General features: G+C 54.2%; 3 protein-coding genes across 3 annotated transcripts; all 3 read right to left on the bottom strand.

The window, feature by feature from the left end:
- Nucleotides 1-907: 907 nt before the first annotated feature.
- Nucleotides 908-5,820, bottom strand: EV422DRAFT_523046 (uncharacterized protein). The gene is made up of 6 exons (XM_053069873.1): nt 5,543-5,820; nt 5,097-5,476; nt 3,205-5,033; nt 1,271-3,139; nt 1,130-1,206; nt 908-1,067 (listed from the first exon to the last, which is right to left on the bottom strand). The coding sequence occupies exons 2-4, from the start codon at nt 5,461-5,463 to the stop codon at nt 1,322-1,324; spliced, it is 4,014 nt and encodes a 1,337-aa protein (XP_052927198.1). The 5' UTR covers nt 5,464-5,476; nt 5,543-5,820; the 3' UTR covers nt 908-1,067; nt 1,130-1,206; nt 1,271-1,321.
- A 2,727-nt stretch (nt 5,821-8,547) lies between these two features.
- Nucleotides 8,548-8,883, bottom strand: EV422DRAFT_494199 (uncharacterized protein; the record flags this gene model as incomplete). The annotated part of the gene is made up of 1 exon (XM_053067725.1): nt 8,548-8,883. A coding segment is annotated over one exon (336 nt), but the record flags the coding sequence as incomplete, so codon positions are not given.
- A 3,664-nt stretch (nt 8,884-12,547) lies between these two features.
- EV422DRAFT_618719 (prolyl oligopeptidase family-domain-containing protein) lies at nt 12,548-17,921 on the bottom strand. The gene is made up of 19 exons (XM_053074048.1): nt 17,750-17,921; nt 17,562-17,670; nt 17,465-17,496; nt 17,339-17,393; nt 17,136-17,267; nt 16,897-17,067; nt 16,735-16,830; nt 16,562-16,663; nt 16,344-16,490; nt 16,002-16,280; nt 15,811-15,928; nt 15,636-15,744; nt 15,531-15,565; nt 15,385-15,466; nt 15,148-15,314; nt 14,626-15,078; nt 13,996-14,220; nt 13,618-13,930; nt 12,548-13,543 (listed from the first exon to the last, which is right to left on the bottom strand). The coding sequence occupies exons 1-19, from the start codon at nt 17,842-17,844 to the stop codon at nt 12,844-12,846; spliced, it is 3,420 nt and encodes a 1,139-aa protein (XP_052927196.1). The 5' UTR covers nt 17,845-17,921; the 3' UTR covers nt 12,548-12,843.
- Between the last annotated feature and the right edge of the window lies 1 nt (nt 17,922).

Raw genomic sequence — 17,922 nt, 5'->3', positions numbered from 1 at the left:
AACACGAGGGCAAACAATTTTGCCCGGATTTCCGCCCGTCGCAACGGTGGAAGTGCCCTGATGCCTGCGGAGTTGAGTTTAGCGGTGTATGACATGGCTCGCTTGAGGGAACGGTAACTCGGCAGGCGCCATAGGCACGCGTGTTGGACGCGTTGCCCGACCTCCCAATGTTGGAACCAACGGTACGGTCATTGGGGAGAGCTAAAGGATGGCCGGAAAACGAGAACGATAGGATACCCGTGCTGTCTTCCGTAAAGCCATCTGTGATCCACGACCTTCCTCCCCGGCCCCTCTCGCTTCGCCGAGTAAAAGGGTATAGCTGCCAAAACAAGACGGGTTACACCTGAGGAACGGGCCGGATCTCGGGTCGGCATCCCCGGCAAGCGGCATTTCATCGTGAGCGGCTGGAAATACAACCGTTCTCACGAGCAACGCAGCGGTCCACCACTCTTCGATCAGGTGAAGTGCTATTTTGACAAGGTCTTCACTAAGCGCGGTTGTCGAACTTTCAAGGTGTGGCCGTCTCTGCCCGTGATCATAGACACATTGAGACTTTTTTTTCCTTATTTTGTAGATGCTCATATGAGCTCGGCGTCATCCAGAAGTGGCGCAATGCTGGGGACACCTGTGCCAGGGCCATGAGCAAGCCCACGGTAATCCAGCGAGTTTGAAAAAGAAGTATGGTTGCCAATAGTACTCGACCGAGTAGGTCCAATTTGTCAAACTAAACAGAACAGATCCCTGATGATTGACAACGTTGCAAAAGTTTGGAGGAGAGAACTGGAGTGCCGGTACGGAAAGTAACTGAAAGTGGCAGGAAATCCAGAGGAAATCCGTCACGATCATTCACTGATTTTGTGGATGAGGCGCGACTCAGCCTCAAAATTGACGGATTTTTGACAGAATAGGTTGGGATCTTCGCCAAAAGGCCTGAGAGGATTGGTTTTCAGCAGGGTTTACGGGATGGGAGGGCGGGCTTCCTTTTATAGGCGGCGGCCTAGATGGTGGAAGGGAAGTTGGTGGAAACAAACTCGGAGTGAGGATGATTCAGCTCGAGGCAACAAAAGGTTAGGGTATTTGTATGTGCGGTGTGTGTGTCACGGGTGCGGTGTTCAACTACTAGCAATAGTTTCGGATGGAACCCCGCCTCGCCTTCGGTAAGCACCGTCAAGTCCAGGAGCGCAGATATTGCCTTCGACGATGGACCTGTACGTTCCAGACTACAATTGACTACAGGTTTCTATGCAATAACTTAAAGTGTAATATGTGCAGATATAAACTATGTAGAAATGAGAGGGACATTACAACGAGGGCCCGTTCTTCAGTTAAAGAAGTACTTGCTATCCTTAACCTTCTCCAACTCGAAGTTCCCTCTCGCGGGCAACGGCGCAAACTCGAGGTCCACCCACGTATCTATCTTCTTGACCTTCCCATTCTTGATCATCTTCTTCCCTACTCCCGATTTGTACCCTTTGCTATCGCACCAAGCCTTCCATTCCTCTGCCTGCTCGCCGGAAAGGGTGACTTCCACCGGCAGCTTGTGGCCGCGGTATCTGTCCATGAATTCGGTCCGTAGCTGTTTCATCAAGTCGCCTGAATGCAGACGGACGAAGGATTCACGAAGGATCTCGTTCATCACGGGAACGTCGCAAGCATGTGTCCAATACGAATCGTGGACGGCGGCGAATGTAACGTTGACGCCATGACATGCAACGGCCGAGATCATCATGTGCGAGGCATCGAGGGAATGGATGTAGTTTGGAGGGAAGGCGGACGATTGCTTCATGGGGTTGACGGTGGCGGGCGAGTCCCAGTCGCGGATGTTAATGGTTTGCAGTAAGGTCTGGATGACTCGCATTTCGTAATTGCGGTATGGCTGTACGCATGGTAGACCAAGCGGGGTAGTCCAGATGACTGCACTCGTTTTCCCCACCTTGTGACTGACGTCTTTGACGTTGAGCGACGCGGGCTTTGCGGCCTCTACCGTGTCCGACGCGTTTCCGGTAGCCACTGACGGGGCCGTATCCATGCCCACCACAATCTCATCGGAGGCATCCTCGTTAAGATCTTCCATGAGAGCGCTGAGAAGGCCACCACTACTGATCTTCTCTTGCTCGTCCATCACATTTGTGGTAACCTCGTTGGCAACTGTGAATGCACTAGGTAGCACTCCCATCTTCGCAAGCTGCTCGGCCATTTCGAGCTGCATCGGAGGGATGTCCTTGGCGTTGGTAGACCGGGCTATCAGATTTGCCGAGGAGCTCAACCAGATTTGAATCGCTCGAGCACCTTCGAAGAGCGTTCCCATTGCTTCGAAGATTTTCTTGGCAATGTAGAGGGAGCACTTCAAGATCTGGTCGTCGGTCAGTTCATCCTCCTGGCTCGCCACGGCGGCATTCGATGCATTTGCCAAAGACGTCTCTCGTGATTTGTCGGCATGTCGAGCGGCCGCGCGGGCTTCCTTGAGGCGATTGCTGACCTGAGTCTTAGCGCCCATGAATGTCACACCGTACGTGTTTGTCATCACTGTTTGCTTAACCAGTTTGCGATTGATGCGATTTTTCATCAGGATGGCCTCCTCTACGCCTGTTTTGGAATCCTCGTCAACGTATGCCTGCACCCGATCGGCCACCCCCGTGTATATGTCGGAAGGTTTTTCACTTGGCGCCAAATTGACTTGTCTCGCGCCGAGTTCGTCTCCTCCAAGAGCGGCATAATGCTGCAGTCCATTGCATGTGCCATCTTGATGGATGGGCTGTCGTGAGAGATATTTCGTCGGATGGTCTGATCGTAGTGCGTTTGTCAAGTCCTGACAAGCAGCCAGTAATTGCCACGGGCTATCGAATTGCAGCCACCACCGAGTGCCTTCCAATGGCCGATCAGCCGACTCGTACACCTGTGCCAGATGCTTCATTGTAAATGCTTCACGGTCCTCGAACGAGGCCTTGTCCTGGCCCGCCAGAGAAGCGACCTGGATCTTCAGCCATCTTAATCCCTCTTCTCCTAGTGGTTTGCCTTCAGCAAACTGGAGAAGGCCACGACATAAATCGTTCCCGATATGTGTCAAATGCGCTGGGATCGGGTAGGCGCGACCTCGGAAGTCGACATTGTGTGGGAAGTAGAAATTTTCGTTTAGGAACTGCGATATAAGAAAATCGTCAGTACGAAAGGTTGTTGGCCTCATTTGAAGTCACGTCAACTTACTGCTCTTGCGATCTCCAGTTTGTAGTTGGCATCCGCTCGCATACTAAAGTTCGTAGCTAGCCGGTCATGTCGCTCCTTCACCTTCTTATAATACTCGTTCCTCAGTTTAGCGTCGTCGTCTATACCGGGTGGCTGCTCGACGGGAGGCTCCTCGATTGGCGATGGGAGGGACGTGACGTGCTGCTTCGAGTTCCACATTTTCACGGCAACGTCCAGCACAGCGTCGTTGATGCTCCATGGCACGGCACCGAGGATGTCCAGGGCTTTTTGAACTGGTGTCAGTTCACTGGCGTCGTCCGCAATTTGCAAATACGCTTTGGCCTCCCTGTCTCCTTGATACCGGACCATCTCAACACGATGTTGCAGGTATCCTCCCGTCTGCCAGGTCAACCATGGTTGCGGGGTCACCAGCATCGGTAGCAGGTAAGGTTCAACGTGGGTTGGGCTGCGGGCCAGGACTTGATACAGCTCAGGATGGTAGGAAATCATCCCTATCTTTTGTGTATTCGTGGTGTTCTGAATACTATGCGTGAAGGCAGGCACGTGTTCCTCTATTATTCGGTCGGGGTCTTCGGGGTCGGTTCGTTGCATGCGGAACATGGCCACTCGAAGAAAGCGCTCTACAAGAAAGCCTCCAATCTTGGCTTTAATGCCTTGCGGGAACGTCGGATTCCACACCGATTGTTCCAGGTTCCGTCGCTCCAGTAGCGCCATGACATTCCGAACGGTGTTAGACTGGAACTTTCCCTGGCCAGCAAGATTGTTCACAGCTTTCGTGAAGTTCAGCTTGTGCTTGGAACCCGTGACTTTCATTTTTTGAGCGTTGTATTCGTTCTCAACGGTGCTTCCGATGTGTATGGACAACCTCGCCATAGGCATGTGCCCTGCCATTATCCCTTTATCCATCTCCTGAGATGTGGGACTGCGAAGGAAAGCTGAGATGGTGATTTGCGAGAGCTTTTCCGCTGGAAGGAGCGACAAAAAGCGCCCCAGACCGTGCTCCTCTGCATCTTCGCGAAGCTGATTCATTGTCTCGATTTCCCGCTTCAATACAGGAACGAAGACGGAGTGCCATGATGCGACCATTTGCGAGGGAATAGCGGTCAGTCGCCGCACATCTTCCGGCATGATCTTCAGCCTTTCTTCGAAGTCCTGCACCGCGGCCGCTGCCGACCGCTCCTCCAACCATTGTTGCTGCTCGAACTTGTCCGCCCGACTTGCCACCTGCATCTCGTCCAGAGCTTTCCTCATTATGTTGACACCGAGAGCGTCTACCGACTTCAACGCTGGGAGAGGCTTGGTTGCGGCCTTCGTCGGAGCTTTGTCGGATACCAGGTCAAGAAGTATAGATGATCCTGTGGGTGATATCCGTTCATCCGACGGACCGTCGTCGTTCTCGAGGGCCGATAACAACAGCTGATCTGCCTTATGCGCAGCCGATGTTCCCAATCCTTCATTTCGAAGGAACGCTTCGAGCGACACTTTGTCTTCCTTTTCCTCGAATAAGTCTCCCAGCAGTAGCGTTTCCGCTGGTATTCCCGCACTCGACATGTCAGCCAGTAACGCTCGTACTCGCTCCGTGTTGCCGGCTTTAAGGAAGTGACGTATTAACAATCCGAAGGTGCGTTCGTTCGGTTTCAAGTTCAGCTCGTAGTTCAGTCGACGGTACCAGTCCATCGCTCGGTCAACTTTAGGTGGCGACGGGGTCGCCAGATATGCTTGGATGAATGCATTAAAAACCCGCACATCCACCATTTCGCGCATTTCCGTCAGATGGCGTTTTAACATGCGTTGGAAAATCGTTTCTGCCCCACCCAGGTCGCCAGACTCTAGAGCCGCGTACATTAGGATGAGACGCTCCTCGAGCACCGACCTTACCGGCGATCGCTGACCTGGATGCGAGTCCAGAGACTTTGATTGATCTGGCTTCCTATTGAATAAGACCCCGCTGAAATCATCCACTCCTGCGAACGCGTCGGATGGTGCACGCACGGGCGTCAACGGTCGATATGGCGCTTCCATAGTCTCTTCGCTGTGGTACTCATAAGTAGAAGCTGTTGCCGGCAACTTCCCACGGGAGTAAGACACTCGGGCGTTCGTTTTCACCGGGACCGGTCTCTGCATTTGTTGAAGTTCCGCAGAATATGCTCGCCGTTGTGTAGCGCGGGAGATCTGCATACGGCGGCGCACCCTGGTGGACACCCTCCGTACAGAGCCGAGGGCCATGTCTCGAAGTGATTTCTCCGGAAGGTGTGACATTGCAACGAATCACCTACAGAAGCTTCCAAGTTAGCTTCTTCTGAAGGTAAGTCCTCATAGACTATGACTCCTTTCTTACCGACGACAAGCAGAGAGCTGTGTGCTCATACAAAGAATTCGGGCTTTCGGCGCTCAAAGAATTCCATTGAGCCCAAGCGACGGAATAACCGGCTTTCAGGCCCGCCTGTAAATCGCCAGGTCCGGGAGTCTCAAAGGGTTCGACGTTGCCGTAGGACTTGAGAGCACGACTCGAGGGAACGCCGATGGGTGTCAACCGGGTGGAGGGGTTCTTGATACGTGGCCGGGATACTGATATTTGCAGCTTTTTTCGTCGTTTGCCCGGAAGTTGCGTGTGGGTGATTTGTCGTCGCGTCTCTTCTCGATGTCTCAGGCAAAACGCTGTTCACGTGACCCTAATAGAGACTTATAAATGCACAACGACAACTGCCCGGCTAAACGTAGAGAGTGGAAAACTTTCCCAACATATGAATACTTCAATCATCTTATCTTATTATGGTATGAATATCAAAAACCTGCAAAGAGATTGGGGAAAATATGTATGCAAGGACCGCTCACAAACGGTCGCTACAAGCTGCAACTGTGCCTAAGACGCCAGATTCTCAAAAATGACTAGCTTGCGCATCTAAGCTATTCTTCAAAGTCCTCAACGTGTGTCCGTTCTCAACGGAAATCATCAACCCCATCCCCATCGACTACATCAATCTCAATGTCAGTCTCCTCGCCCTCTTCCTCAGCCAATCGAACAATGACCGGTGTGGATGTCGGTATCGAAGTAGAAGGAGTCGAGGTTGGCACGCGCGCCCCTCTCTTCTTCCGCGCGATGGCTTTCGCTACGGCGATTGTTCCGGTACCGTGGGATTGCTTCTGCTTCTTCGCTGCTGGTTTGCGAGCCACTGCCGCCGTAGTCGCCTTCCTGCTCGCTTTGCCGTCCACCGCGCCTGCAACGCCGCGTGCTTTGGACCCGCGCTTGGGCTGCGAAACTGCTTGGGCAGGGACCGGTATCGGTTTCTGAGGCTTGATCTTGCCGCCTCCAACAGCCGGTGGATGCGATGAAGGAAATCGTTGGCCGCCAGCCATAGCGTTGAGATGGTCAAAATCGTCTTCTTGATCGAGATCGTCCGTGTCGTCGTAGGATGTCGCATAGGATGTCGCACCATGATCAGCCCCTTCAGCTTCATCCTCCGCAGTCTCATCTTGACTTCCATCATCCGTGAAGTCTTCCACGGTTGCCATATTGGACATGGCGAGCCCTTCAGTGGTGCTTGGCTTGCCGATCCCAACGGTATTCTGTTTCGCAAACTCTTGCACATGACTTTGTCCCACATGCAAGGGGAATCCGGCCGCCGCAGCCACCGCAGCCAGTGCTGCCGAGCTTGCAATGGGAAGCTTGCCGTCCCCTCCATCGATGTCATCCAGAGCAATGAGTGGGACGGATGGCTGGGTGAGCATGGGCAGAACACTCCCTAACCCTGGCGATGTAGACGTCGCCAACGTGGGTAACGCGGTCGTTGGAAGAGAGGCGTTGTTCATGGCTGGGCAGACCGATGTCGCTGTGCTGGTGGGCAATGGCGTATGAACGGTAGCGCTTCCCAGTAGAGAAGATGAGACTGGTAGGAAAGGATATGTGGACGCCAATGAAGCTGTTGAAACGCCAGACGATGCCAACAGAGGTAGGCCGGCCAGCGCGTTTATTTGCATGGAAACGGGATTTGGCGCCGCAAAGCCCGTGGAGCGGTTCGCGATAGCAGAGGCGGTCACCGCGGTTTGCTTCATCGCAGTCTCTGACGTGGGCATAGCAGCCGGCGCAGCCATCTTCGCGTTGGACGAAATCGACGTCAACATTAGGTTGTTCGATACCGCGCCATGTGAGTGGCCTGCGACCGAGGTACTTCCGGTGGTGGGTACAGGTTTAGCGGAGCTGACGACCGGCATAGGAGTGACCGTTGACCCTCTCAATGGCGATGCGAATGCAGTGGATGGTTTGAGAGAAGACTGAGCAAGGCCAGTGGTGGTGGTGGCAGACAGGCTGCTTGATGGCAATTTGTACGGTGATGACGCAAGTCGTGACGTGAGAGAAGCGGCGAAGGACGTGGGTAATGGAGAGCCCAGTGGCCCACTGAACGTTGTGCCGACAGATGGACGTAAGGCCGACGTTACCGGATTCGATGCGGCCGAGGGCTTGGTACCAATAGACGAAGACGGGGTACCAGCGGACGTCGGCGTCCATCCAGACGCAAAGCCACTCTTGAAAACGTTGGTGAATGCTTCCAAAATGCTGGCGGGGCTTGGGATAGAGGCTGGTGCAACGGTTGCTAAAGCGGATGCGGCTGACGTTCCTGTGGGCGCCTGATTCAGTGGCGAGTTAACCGTCCCATTAGTATGCGCTGGAGCTCCAAGCGACGGAGCGGCACCTGTCCCAACAGTGTTTGTCAAAGGTCTCGCTGCGTATTTGTTGTTATGTGCGTTGAGTTGATTGAGAGCGGCAAGAGCGTTTGCTAAGGTAGCGGCCGTTAACGGCCCGCTGCCTCCCAACTTGGTCAGTGCAGCAATCGCAGCTTGCGTGGCGGCAATGGTAGCGGGTGATGGAGTGAGGGTCGTCGTGCTCGGCGCGCTAGTGGTAGAGACTCCATGAGTATGAAGCGGACTGGCGGTCGTGGCCGCCGTGAATGGCGGGCGCAGTAAGCTCGACGTTGCGGAACTTGGCACAGCCGCTTTGGCTCCTGATGAGCTCACAGCATTGGGGCCTGAAGTTACGGGCAACGCCGTGCTGACAGCAGCAGGATGTGACCGAGCAGACGGTCGACTAGCGGTGGGAGCAGACGATTGCTTTGAGCGTGCATTGGCAGTCGCCTTCCCCACCGTCGATGTCGCACTTGCCACCGCTCCCCGTCCCTGTGTATCCTTCCAAGCCAGCGGGTTCACCATCGTCGTAGGACCCGCCGTCAAGACCTCCATCTTATCTACTGCAACGCCGTCGTCCATCCTCATGCCTACTCCCCCAACCGTGATATCCTCAAACACCACCTCGGGCTCCACAACGCCAAAAGAGGATTTCGTCACAGAGTTGCTCAAAAACCCACCAAGCTTCTGCTGCAAGCAAAAGGTCCTTGCCAAATGCCGGGCACGCGCCAATGGAATCCACGTCCCGTAGAGCCCACTTCCTTTTTTCCGACACCGTGCGCGTCCCCGTTCAAGCGAGAGAACAATGCTGCGCTCTCTATCCGTCACCATTCCACCGGCATGCAGGAGAAGTGTGGCGTTGACCATGTTGTTGTCAACGCGACGGAGGACGGGAACGGGCACATTTTCGGTTTTGTTGGGATCGGAAGTTGAGGCCTGAGGTGTCGCCGTCGATTCGTTTGAAGAGGGCGGGATAGTCGAAGATTGTTCGTGTCTCATTGCTTCAGCAGGTGTGGCCGTATACTGTCCATCGGCGCCTTTCAACAGCCACAGGACATAGCAAAGGATCCCGTCTACATCGGTCATGTAGATGGGAACACTTCCGGCAACCGGCTCCACGGGGCTCACAAGGTTCAGCTTTGCTGGGTCGAGCGTAACGGGGGGTGCATGGCTGACCGCATGGGCAACTCCTTGCTGAGTCGCCGGCTTCCCTACCGCCTGGGAGTCGCCAGCCGGGTCGTCTCCACTATGATTTCCGTCGCCGTCCCCATCATGACTCCAATCCCCAGTGAGTCCGGGTTGCTCAAACACGAGAAAATCCTCATCTTCGTGCGCAATCTCTTCTTCAATGGTGATGGCGGCAGCGGGAACAGTCTCGCTTACACTGCTGATACTGCGGGCTGCCGGAGCCATCTTCACTTCGACAGCTAGGTGGGGTGTTTGTGCCGGGGAAGGCAAGCACAGGGAGGAACGATTGGGTGTGGCTGGTACGGATAATGTTGCGCCGGGTGGGGGTCCGGAGTTCAGATGCTCTCGAGACAGCGGCCCGCTCGCTGACGCCCCGCTCGCTGACGCCTCCGGATGCATTGTGAGAAAGTCGTCCAAGCGATCCATGATCCCGAGATGATTTGCGAGTTTCCTTGCTTCCTGTGTTGGAATCCTACAAAGAACTGAATATGAGCAGTTGCCACGCCCATCCTAACCATATTGTGAAAAACCTACCACACACCGCCACACTGGACAGGCACCCCACTATCGCCTTCGGCATCGCTAACTTTCAGTACGACAAATGTATGGCCGACAGAGTCGTTATTCCGCAAATGTATCCTCACAGCGACGCTCTCATCAACTGTGCGAGGCGCTGCGGTCCTGCTTCGTACTTCTTCCAAAAACGCGTTCCACACAAACGCTTCTGATTGCTCCCGATCCGCTTTCGCTCCATTCTCCGCTTTCACAACAAGGAGGTCCGTGGTGTCAAGGGCTTCCACAGGAGCCGACCAGACCTTCAGCCCCGCGTCCAATAAGCCCTGAGCCCGGACAAAGCCTTCAAGCCGGAATGATACTTTTTGCCCATTCGCTCCCTCAGCAGAGTTCGTCGTGCTGGACGCGCGCCCTGAAGGGTCCACGGGCAGTGTCCGAATGTTCAACTCGAATGAGGGCGCGCTCGTGATTTTGCTGACATGTATTGGAACAGGGTGATGCTCCACTTTCTCATGCACCTCAAGTGTGTCGCCATTGCATCGATAGGAGGCGACGGCTAGAGATCCTGGGCCAGCATATGGTGCAATCGACACCCGGCGGTCGCGTTTGGTCGGGGGGGATGCGGGCGGGGATGGTGCATAGGGCGGGATGATCTGTTGTTCAAACGGAATGGACATGGATGCAAGTTCTTCAGGGTTCGTTGCAGATTGCTTCGTACAAGGTAACGCGGTTCCCGTTCTCTGCCCTGTTTCGGCTGTTGACGTGTTGGAGTCGGCCTGCTGTCTTAGCGGCTGCGACGGCGGTCTCGCAGCCGACCGATCTCGAGCGTCGCGCGCGTCATCTGAATCGTCATCAGTCCATGTCTTGGATTCCGGGACCCCATCCCGACATCCTGTTTCTACTCTTCTCCGTTTCGCCGACTTTCCCGTAGCCATCTGCGAGTCAACCACCCGTTTTCGTGACGTATCCATGAACCCACTACCCCATCCCCCGTTCAGATTGGCACCCTCTCCGAGAAGGAAATCCAACTCGCTGACGCTGACGTTCTCGGGATGATGAAATCCATGGTATAGACTGAATTCATTGTTCTCGAATAATGACTTGGCAGTGACATTGCCGCGATAGACTTCCGTAGGCGCATTATCCTTGTGCGGGCTTGTGTATTCTACGTCAAGCTCGCCTAAGACGCCCAACGCGCTACCAAACAAAGGCGGTGGAAGCAGATTTGGTGATTCGAACCCGAGAACTGCGGGCAGGGACATGTACACTTTGGACGGCGGCGTATTCGTACTCAGGGAGGAAACATGTGGTGCCGTGATAGGATGTAAGACAAAATCGTCACTGGTCGTACGTTGCCGGGTCCCCGTGAACTCCGTGTGTACATCCGCGTCTCGTGGATTCTCAGCCGAGAATACAGCGGTGACTTCCAACATGTCTTCGGAGAAATCCTGTGGTCCCTCCTCAACGTCCATTCCCTGCGGCTCAATGTCATCGTTCGAAGCCGCTTCGTGAATCGTTGGCGAGCTGGAGGAAGCAAACATTGGACTTGATGGAGTCGATGGTAACTCGCCCTGGTCTTGCCCCGGCGTGATATTCTCCGGCGAGACGGAACGTGCCAAGGCTGAGTGTGACCGTGCAGATTGGCGATCGAGAGTAGCTGAATCGTCCTCATCTTCCGAAACAGCGGGACTTGTCGGAAGGCTGTGACCACTGATGCTTGCACTCCGAGACCTCTTCATGAAAGCCTGTGGTTCATTGGGTGGTGAGTATGGACTTCGTCGGCGTTTCACTCGCGTTGACACTCGTAATGGCGCAACGGGCGTTCGATGTGAATGACGTTCGGACTCGAAAAGGTGGTTCTCCTCTGCTCCAGATGCCGAGTTCCGGGATGGTAATAGCGAGTTGGTTGGGGATAATAATGGGGAGGAACCGCCGGAGAAGGCATTCCGCGTTGATCCTGCCGTGTTGCCGTCCATGCCGTCTTCCGAGTCTGACGAGCCCCGATCTTCCCCCGGGTTCACTGGCACCCCAGCTTGATCGACAAAGTAGACAAGCCTTCTCGAGTTTTTCTCGTTGAGCGAGCGCCTCCCGAGTAAGGGAGACCTATTTAGCTCTGTCGCTCGTTTGTAGTGCTGGGATATCCTCGACGAGACTGTAGCGTACGGTGTCGCTCCCCTAGAAACCGGGAGAAGAACGTGAGCAAGCTTTAAAAAGGTGCTAACAAAGGGAGAAAAGACGTTTCGCGACGTCTTCCTCTCACATACCCCAGAGTAGTAAGCTTATGCTTCAAAATGAGGTTGCTCAATTCCTTCGGTGTACAAGGCCGGTTGCTCTGTCGCAGCAACGCCTTCACGATAGCAAGAAAGACTTTATCCCTGGCATCGTCAGGGTGGAGCTCGACACGAAAGTGCTGATAAGTTAATGTGGTTGTCCGGCCATTCGCCACTGGCTTGAGGAGAAAACCAGTCCGGGTGCCGTTGGTCTCGGTGGAGGGCATGGTGGTGCTTATCGGACTCGGCTTTTCGAGCTTGTGAAAGTCTACCATACCCGCATCTATAAACCGAAGGAGAGACGATACCATGCAAGAGACGGCCTGAGTTTCGTAGGTCTCGCATTTACCCAGGAATGGTCCGAAAGCACGAACGTGAACTTTCCCACAGTTGTTCTGTACCCACCTCACCCCTCCTTTTTCTCACTTGCTACCTCAACTCTTCTTGAGCCCCCTACTGCTGTTCCGAGCGGGCGAAAGTAGCTAAAGACCTTGGAGCAAGCACCCTTGGGAGCAAGCGAGCAATGCGAGAAGATAGGGGGAAAGCGTTCTTCCGGGGGTGGGAAAGGCTGCATATGTAGGAAGGCTGAGCGCAAATGGGGGATTGTTCCCCCCTGTTGTGCGCGCGTTGACGGGCGATCAAAGCAATAAGAGCCACAACCATCACATACCCACCAGTTACCCACAAAGTGAGGATCGTGGTCGTGAAACCATCTAATAAATAGTCAGCCATATATCCTTGCATCCTTTAAGGCATTTGAGTTGGTCGTCTGCGAGAGGAAAGGTCTCATTTTTTTTCTTTTATTTATTCGTTTTACATTGCGTGGGAGTGGTGAGGTGATATATGGTGATATATGGTGATGTTCTCTGAAGGGAGTGCGTTTCTATCTATAACTATAACTTGAGTATGCATGAGGTAAGGTATAGGGGAATAACTGTCTTCCTGAGGAAAAAAAGGGATCAATAATATATACGCCGGACCGCTCCGCTCATACGCTGCCGACTTTGGCACCATGAATCCGCGCCAACTTTGTCTGCCGGTACCCCTTCGGTTCAGCGATGTTAACGACAAGCGTCTTTCGGCCAAACTCCGCGCCATGCATCTCCTGCAACGCGCGAGCAGCCTGCTCGGCAGTGTCAAACGAGACAAATCCAAAACCTCTGCTTGTCCCATCCGGCTCGTCTCTCATCACACGGGCGGAGATGACGCGGCCGAATTTGCGGAACATGTTGAAGAGCTCGACATTGTCGACGGAGTCCTCGAGGTTCTTGACGTACAGGTTCCTGGCGTCCAGGGTACGGGAAATAGGTGGGACAGGAGCGTTCTTGGCTTCCCACGCCTTTTTCCAGTCCACAGTTGTGTTGGCTTCGACGGTCCCGCTTGCGGATGCAGGGAACGGGTAGCCCGGGCTAGATTCAGGGCTGGCCGACGGAGTCCATGGTGCGGCGTTGGGGTTGGGAGTTTTCTTCTCAACTAGGGTGGTCACAGATGGTGACCCTGGTGGGGTAAGCGGTCCCCATTGGTTTGCTTGTGCGACGGTCTTGATGGATGAGGTCGATACGTGACTGCTGGACGCCTGAGGTGCGTCGGTGGTGTCTGCAGAACTTTGTTGGCCGAAGAGAGTGGAGGACGGGCGCACGGATGGGTACTGGTAGGGGCTCTTCTTTTCGTATTTCCATGCGAGGGCCCTGCAGCGTTCATTCCGTTCATTATGAGCTTGCTGAGACAGCAGAGGACGTCCGAATCACCATGTCACACTTACAAAGTCTTTCCGCGAACAGACGTCCCGTTCATCTGCGCCAAACACCTCTCCGCATCATCCTGTTTCTCAAATTGCAGCAGCGCAAACGCCTCAGTTCCGCACCGATCAAGCATGACTTTGCATGACATGATCGGACCAAAACCAACGACTTGGTCGTAGAAGGCCAGGGAATTGATTCCGAGTGGGATATGTTTCGCGACTATCGGTTTGGCCCCGGAGGTGGTCGAAAAATTCATGTTCCCGTCTTTGAACGTTAAATGAGCTTTGCTGCCCAGAAACATGCTTCCGTTGACCGTTGCGTAGAAGCGAAGGGCTATTGAAAAGTATAGTGAGTCTCCACTGCGCTGCCCACTGAGTCAAGAGCCAAGACGACAGTACCGTCGGGAAGGTGGCGAAAGATAATAGTCCCCAACGGAGCGCCCGTCTGAGCGTCCCGTTCGATCCGAACTTTAGCTTCCATCCCGATATTATTCAAGACGTTCGCAATGTCCAGTTCGTTGATGGTCGGCAACAGACCGCTCACATACAGGGCAGGGTACGAACTCAGCAAGTCTAAGGAGGTATGGGTTTGGTCGGAGGTCAACATGACGACGAGGTACCTCCCTGGGGCAGCAGCGGGAGAGGGAAAATGAGGTCCTTTAAGGAAAGAGCGGAAGGTGGTTGTTGCTTGCTGTACCCTGTGGGAGGACCTCGTCGAGACGTTTGGAATGACCGAAGCGTCGAAGGGGGTTTCCCAACCGATCCGGTCTATATGAGTGGGCCTTGCCGTGGCTTTGGGTGTGACCACTGGCCGTGCTTTGAACGCGTCGCCGCCGCGCATCCAATCAAGCCACGTTCGGCTCACCTTTCTCATCAGATTTCTAGGCAGGACACATCAGACGTCCATATTTATCACGGAGCCCATACCAGGTTATGCGAAAAGGTGCGCTCATATTTAAGTTCAACAGGGCCATAAAAGGTGAGATACTTCACTTTCACGGGGCGATAACCCTCCCTACTACTCCATACCCAGCTCCCTCAAAATAAACCCACACTCCACCGCCGCTCTCTCCAACCTGCCCCCCATCGTACCCACAACATGCCCCTGATCATCCACCACCCTCAACAGCAGCCTCGGCCCTCCCTTCCCCTCCACCCCCGGTCCATAAACCCCCGGCCACCCCCTCCTCAACCTACTCACCCACTTCAACCCCTGCCAAGCCGGCACCCTCATATCCTCACTCGACACCGTCACCAACATACTCGTCCTGCACCCCGCGGAGACACTTGAGAGGTTGTCGTAGGGCGCGTAGGAGGAGATGTAGTCGAATGCGGCGGGGGAAGTGAGGGGGTCGCCCCATTCGCTGCGTTCGGCGGGTGCGAGCGGAGAGGTGGCGGAGAGCATGGAGGAGAGGGGGTCGAGGAAGGGGACGTGCAGGATGAGGCAGCGGAAAAGGTCCGGTCTTTGATGCCAGGCGCTTGCTGGGGTTGCGGATCAGTGTGTGAGATGCGATGGATGTCTTGTGGGTGGGGCTTCAAACTGCGACATACCGACGAGCATACCCCCAGCACTCGTCCCATGCCCAACCACCAACCCCGGCTCAGTCCACCTCTCCCTCACGAGATATTCGACAACATCGACAAGATCGTTCATCGAATTCCGCTTGTTCATCAGTCGGCCCATGTCATACCACGCAGCTCCCATCTCGCTGCCGCCCCTACAGGTGGAATCAATATTGTGATCAACTCCGGTCCCTGGGATGCATTTTAGGGCTCGCGGGCATTTACCTGACATGCGCCAAGGCAATGATGAATCCGCGTCGGATTAGGGGCATGGCTTCGAGGCGGAAATGGGGCTCGAGGCTGACTCCTGTTATATCCCGGCGTCAATGGAGAGTGTTGTGCAGTACTCGGGAGAGATGAGAATGTCGTACCGTAAGCACCGTACGCGCGGATGACTACTGGGTTCCTGTGTATCAAGATTGTCAGGAGGAGGAGGGTAGGGGATACTCTGCCAGCGAACCAGATATGACCCTTACCTGCCATCCCGTATCCTCGACTTTGGCCGTAAGAGTGTGACGGGAACCTGCACACCGTCCCTAGCACTCACGAACACACGTTCGACTACAAAATCGTCCGGGTTGATGCCTGGACACGGGATATCAGCACTTCTGCCCCAGTGCTGATGCGTCGACACATGACTTTTTGCATTACCTTCAGGTCTCTGACATGACAGTGTCCTGAGCGTCCTCAGCTCCATGTCATATTCATACACTTTATCCATCACTAACGGCGAGGAGGATTTAAAGCGGACCTTGGCGGTGTCATACGTCTACACAAAAACAAAAATCCCATCAGCGAAACTTTCCCCCCGCACACACATCCATCGCACCACCGCGCCATACCAAGTTCGTCCCAGGAGCAGCACTCGCGATCTTCTCCTCCGTCTCGACAACCACCGTCTCACGAGTTCTAAAGTCAAAACACGTCAACTCAGCCACGCCGCGTTCCTTGCCGTACAAGAACGCAAAGTCGCGGAAGAGCTCGATGCCTTCGATTGTGCTGTCGGAGTCGGTTGTGATGATGGGTTGGACGGCGGACCATGTGGCTTTTGAGAGGGTGGAGGGGAGGGCGCCGAGGGACATTGTTGGGGATTGATGGTTGTGGAGGAGGTAGAAAGAGTCCTAGTTCGGAATGCGGTATATGTAAGGGGCAGCGAAAGAGAGCGGGTGGCGAGTTTTGCTCACCCCATGGTGATCCACGAAGTAGTTGGTGCCTGTTGATCTAGGGATGACCACAACGGGTGTTGCAGATATCTCAGACCCACTCGGATCGGACCGGATAGCCAATGCTTCAGAAGTCTCGGTGGAATTACAATTGATGAATACATATCTCTACGTACAAGGGATGATCAATAGGTATGCTAATCCCGAGATGCTAACGAGTCTTCAAAGCTAGAAGCTACCTTATCCCTACTGCTAGATACATCCAAAAAAAACGCTTCGTCCGCCTCCTCGTACATCAACGCATCCTCTGTTCCATGATCGAGTACAGAATGTTTGTACACCTGACGGAATGCTCGTCAGCCCACCCCCATGGATCGCACGAGTCCAGCCTGGCCCTCGCGGGATTATGCACCTTTAAGGCCCGCAGTGTTGGATCCAGTCGGGTATAGTATATGGATCTATGACCATCTGCCCACACAAAGTTGAAAACGCCGGTCACGCGGTGGGCCTATTCCGGAAATGGTCATGTCCGACATCGACGATATATTCCAGGGTGCAATAAGGTGTTGCATACCATCACCCGCGGTGTTCCGTCGGCCTCGGATCGGCCACCAAGGGGCAGAATATGTAAAGTTCCTTGCTCATCGGTTGCTTTGGCCGTAAGATATGCCAAGACTTTGTGATCATCCGATATCGAGCATTTTGTGACATTGTTGGGCACATATCTGGTGTCCAAAAGGATTTCCTAGCGAGATTGTCGTTTCATTTTTCGTTACTCCAAGGATTTCCGACTGGGATTACTGCTAAACATACATCGACGCCGACATCCACATGCTTTCGCATATGTATCACTCCTCCGTCCACCCATTTCGTCCAGTATAGCCACGGTCCGATTTGATCGGGCAGGTCGCGAGGACTGGCGGATGGGATTGTCCGATGGAGCTCCTGTGGATGTCAAACTTCAACGCCAATGAACCGATCGATGGTATTCTAAGGAGGAGGTCCTGTAATTCAACCTTAGCGAGACGCCGGGTCAAGCTCCCTGCCTTTCGTAGTTGATGCTCTGCGTATCTGTATTCCATGATTTCCACGGAAACTTCAATAACCGGGCGCACTTCCAACCAAACGAGGTTCAATCGGACCTGCTTTCGGCAAAGTATGCGGCCTTTGTTCTCTGTCGACCGGGAAACAGCTCCAGCCCGCGTTATTATTTAACCACGCGGCGACGAGTGTGCGAACCTCATCCCGCGCGTCTTCCATGTATTTGAACGGATCGGTCCTACTCCGCCCATGATGCATCGAGGTATGGTTCTCCACCTGAGGCCAAGGGACGTCGGCTGGAGGTTCTCTGCTGGCGACGCGACGAAAGGTCATTAGAATCGCAATCGTCGTTTGTTGAGATTGCCTCGCGTTTCCGAACTTCATACCTCAGGCGCCGGCCAAAACGACCGAAAAAAGAGCTTGCCAGACGAATGCCTCTATGGTTGGGCAGCACCCGGGCATAGCGCAGGGTATGCCTCATAACAGAGTCGTATATACTGTACTGAATAGAAAAAAAAAAGGGGGGTGTGCGAAAAGGAAAGGAAAGCGCGAGGGTTGA

The sequence above is a fragment of the Fimicolochytrium jonesii genome (assembly GCF_025526975.1).
Source record: "Fimicolochytrium jonesii strain JEL569 chromosome Unknown EV422scaffold_6, whole genome shotgun sequence".
NCBI classification, from domain to species: Eukaryota; Fungi; Chytridiomycota; class Chytridiomycetes; order Spizellomycetales; family Powellomycetaceae; genus Fimicolochytrium; species Fimicolochytrium jonesii.
The sequence above is the reverse complement of the archived record's forward strand: the minus strand, read 5'-3'. Positions and strand labels throughout refer to the sequence as shown.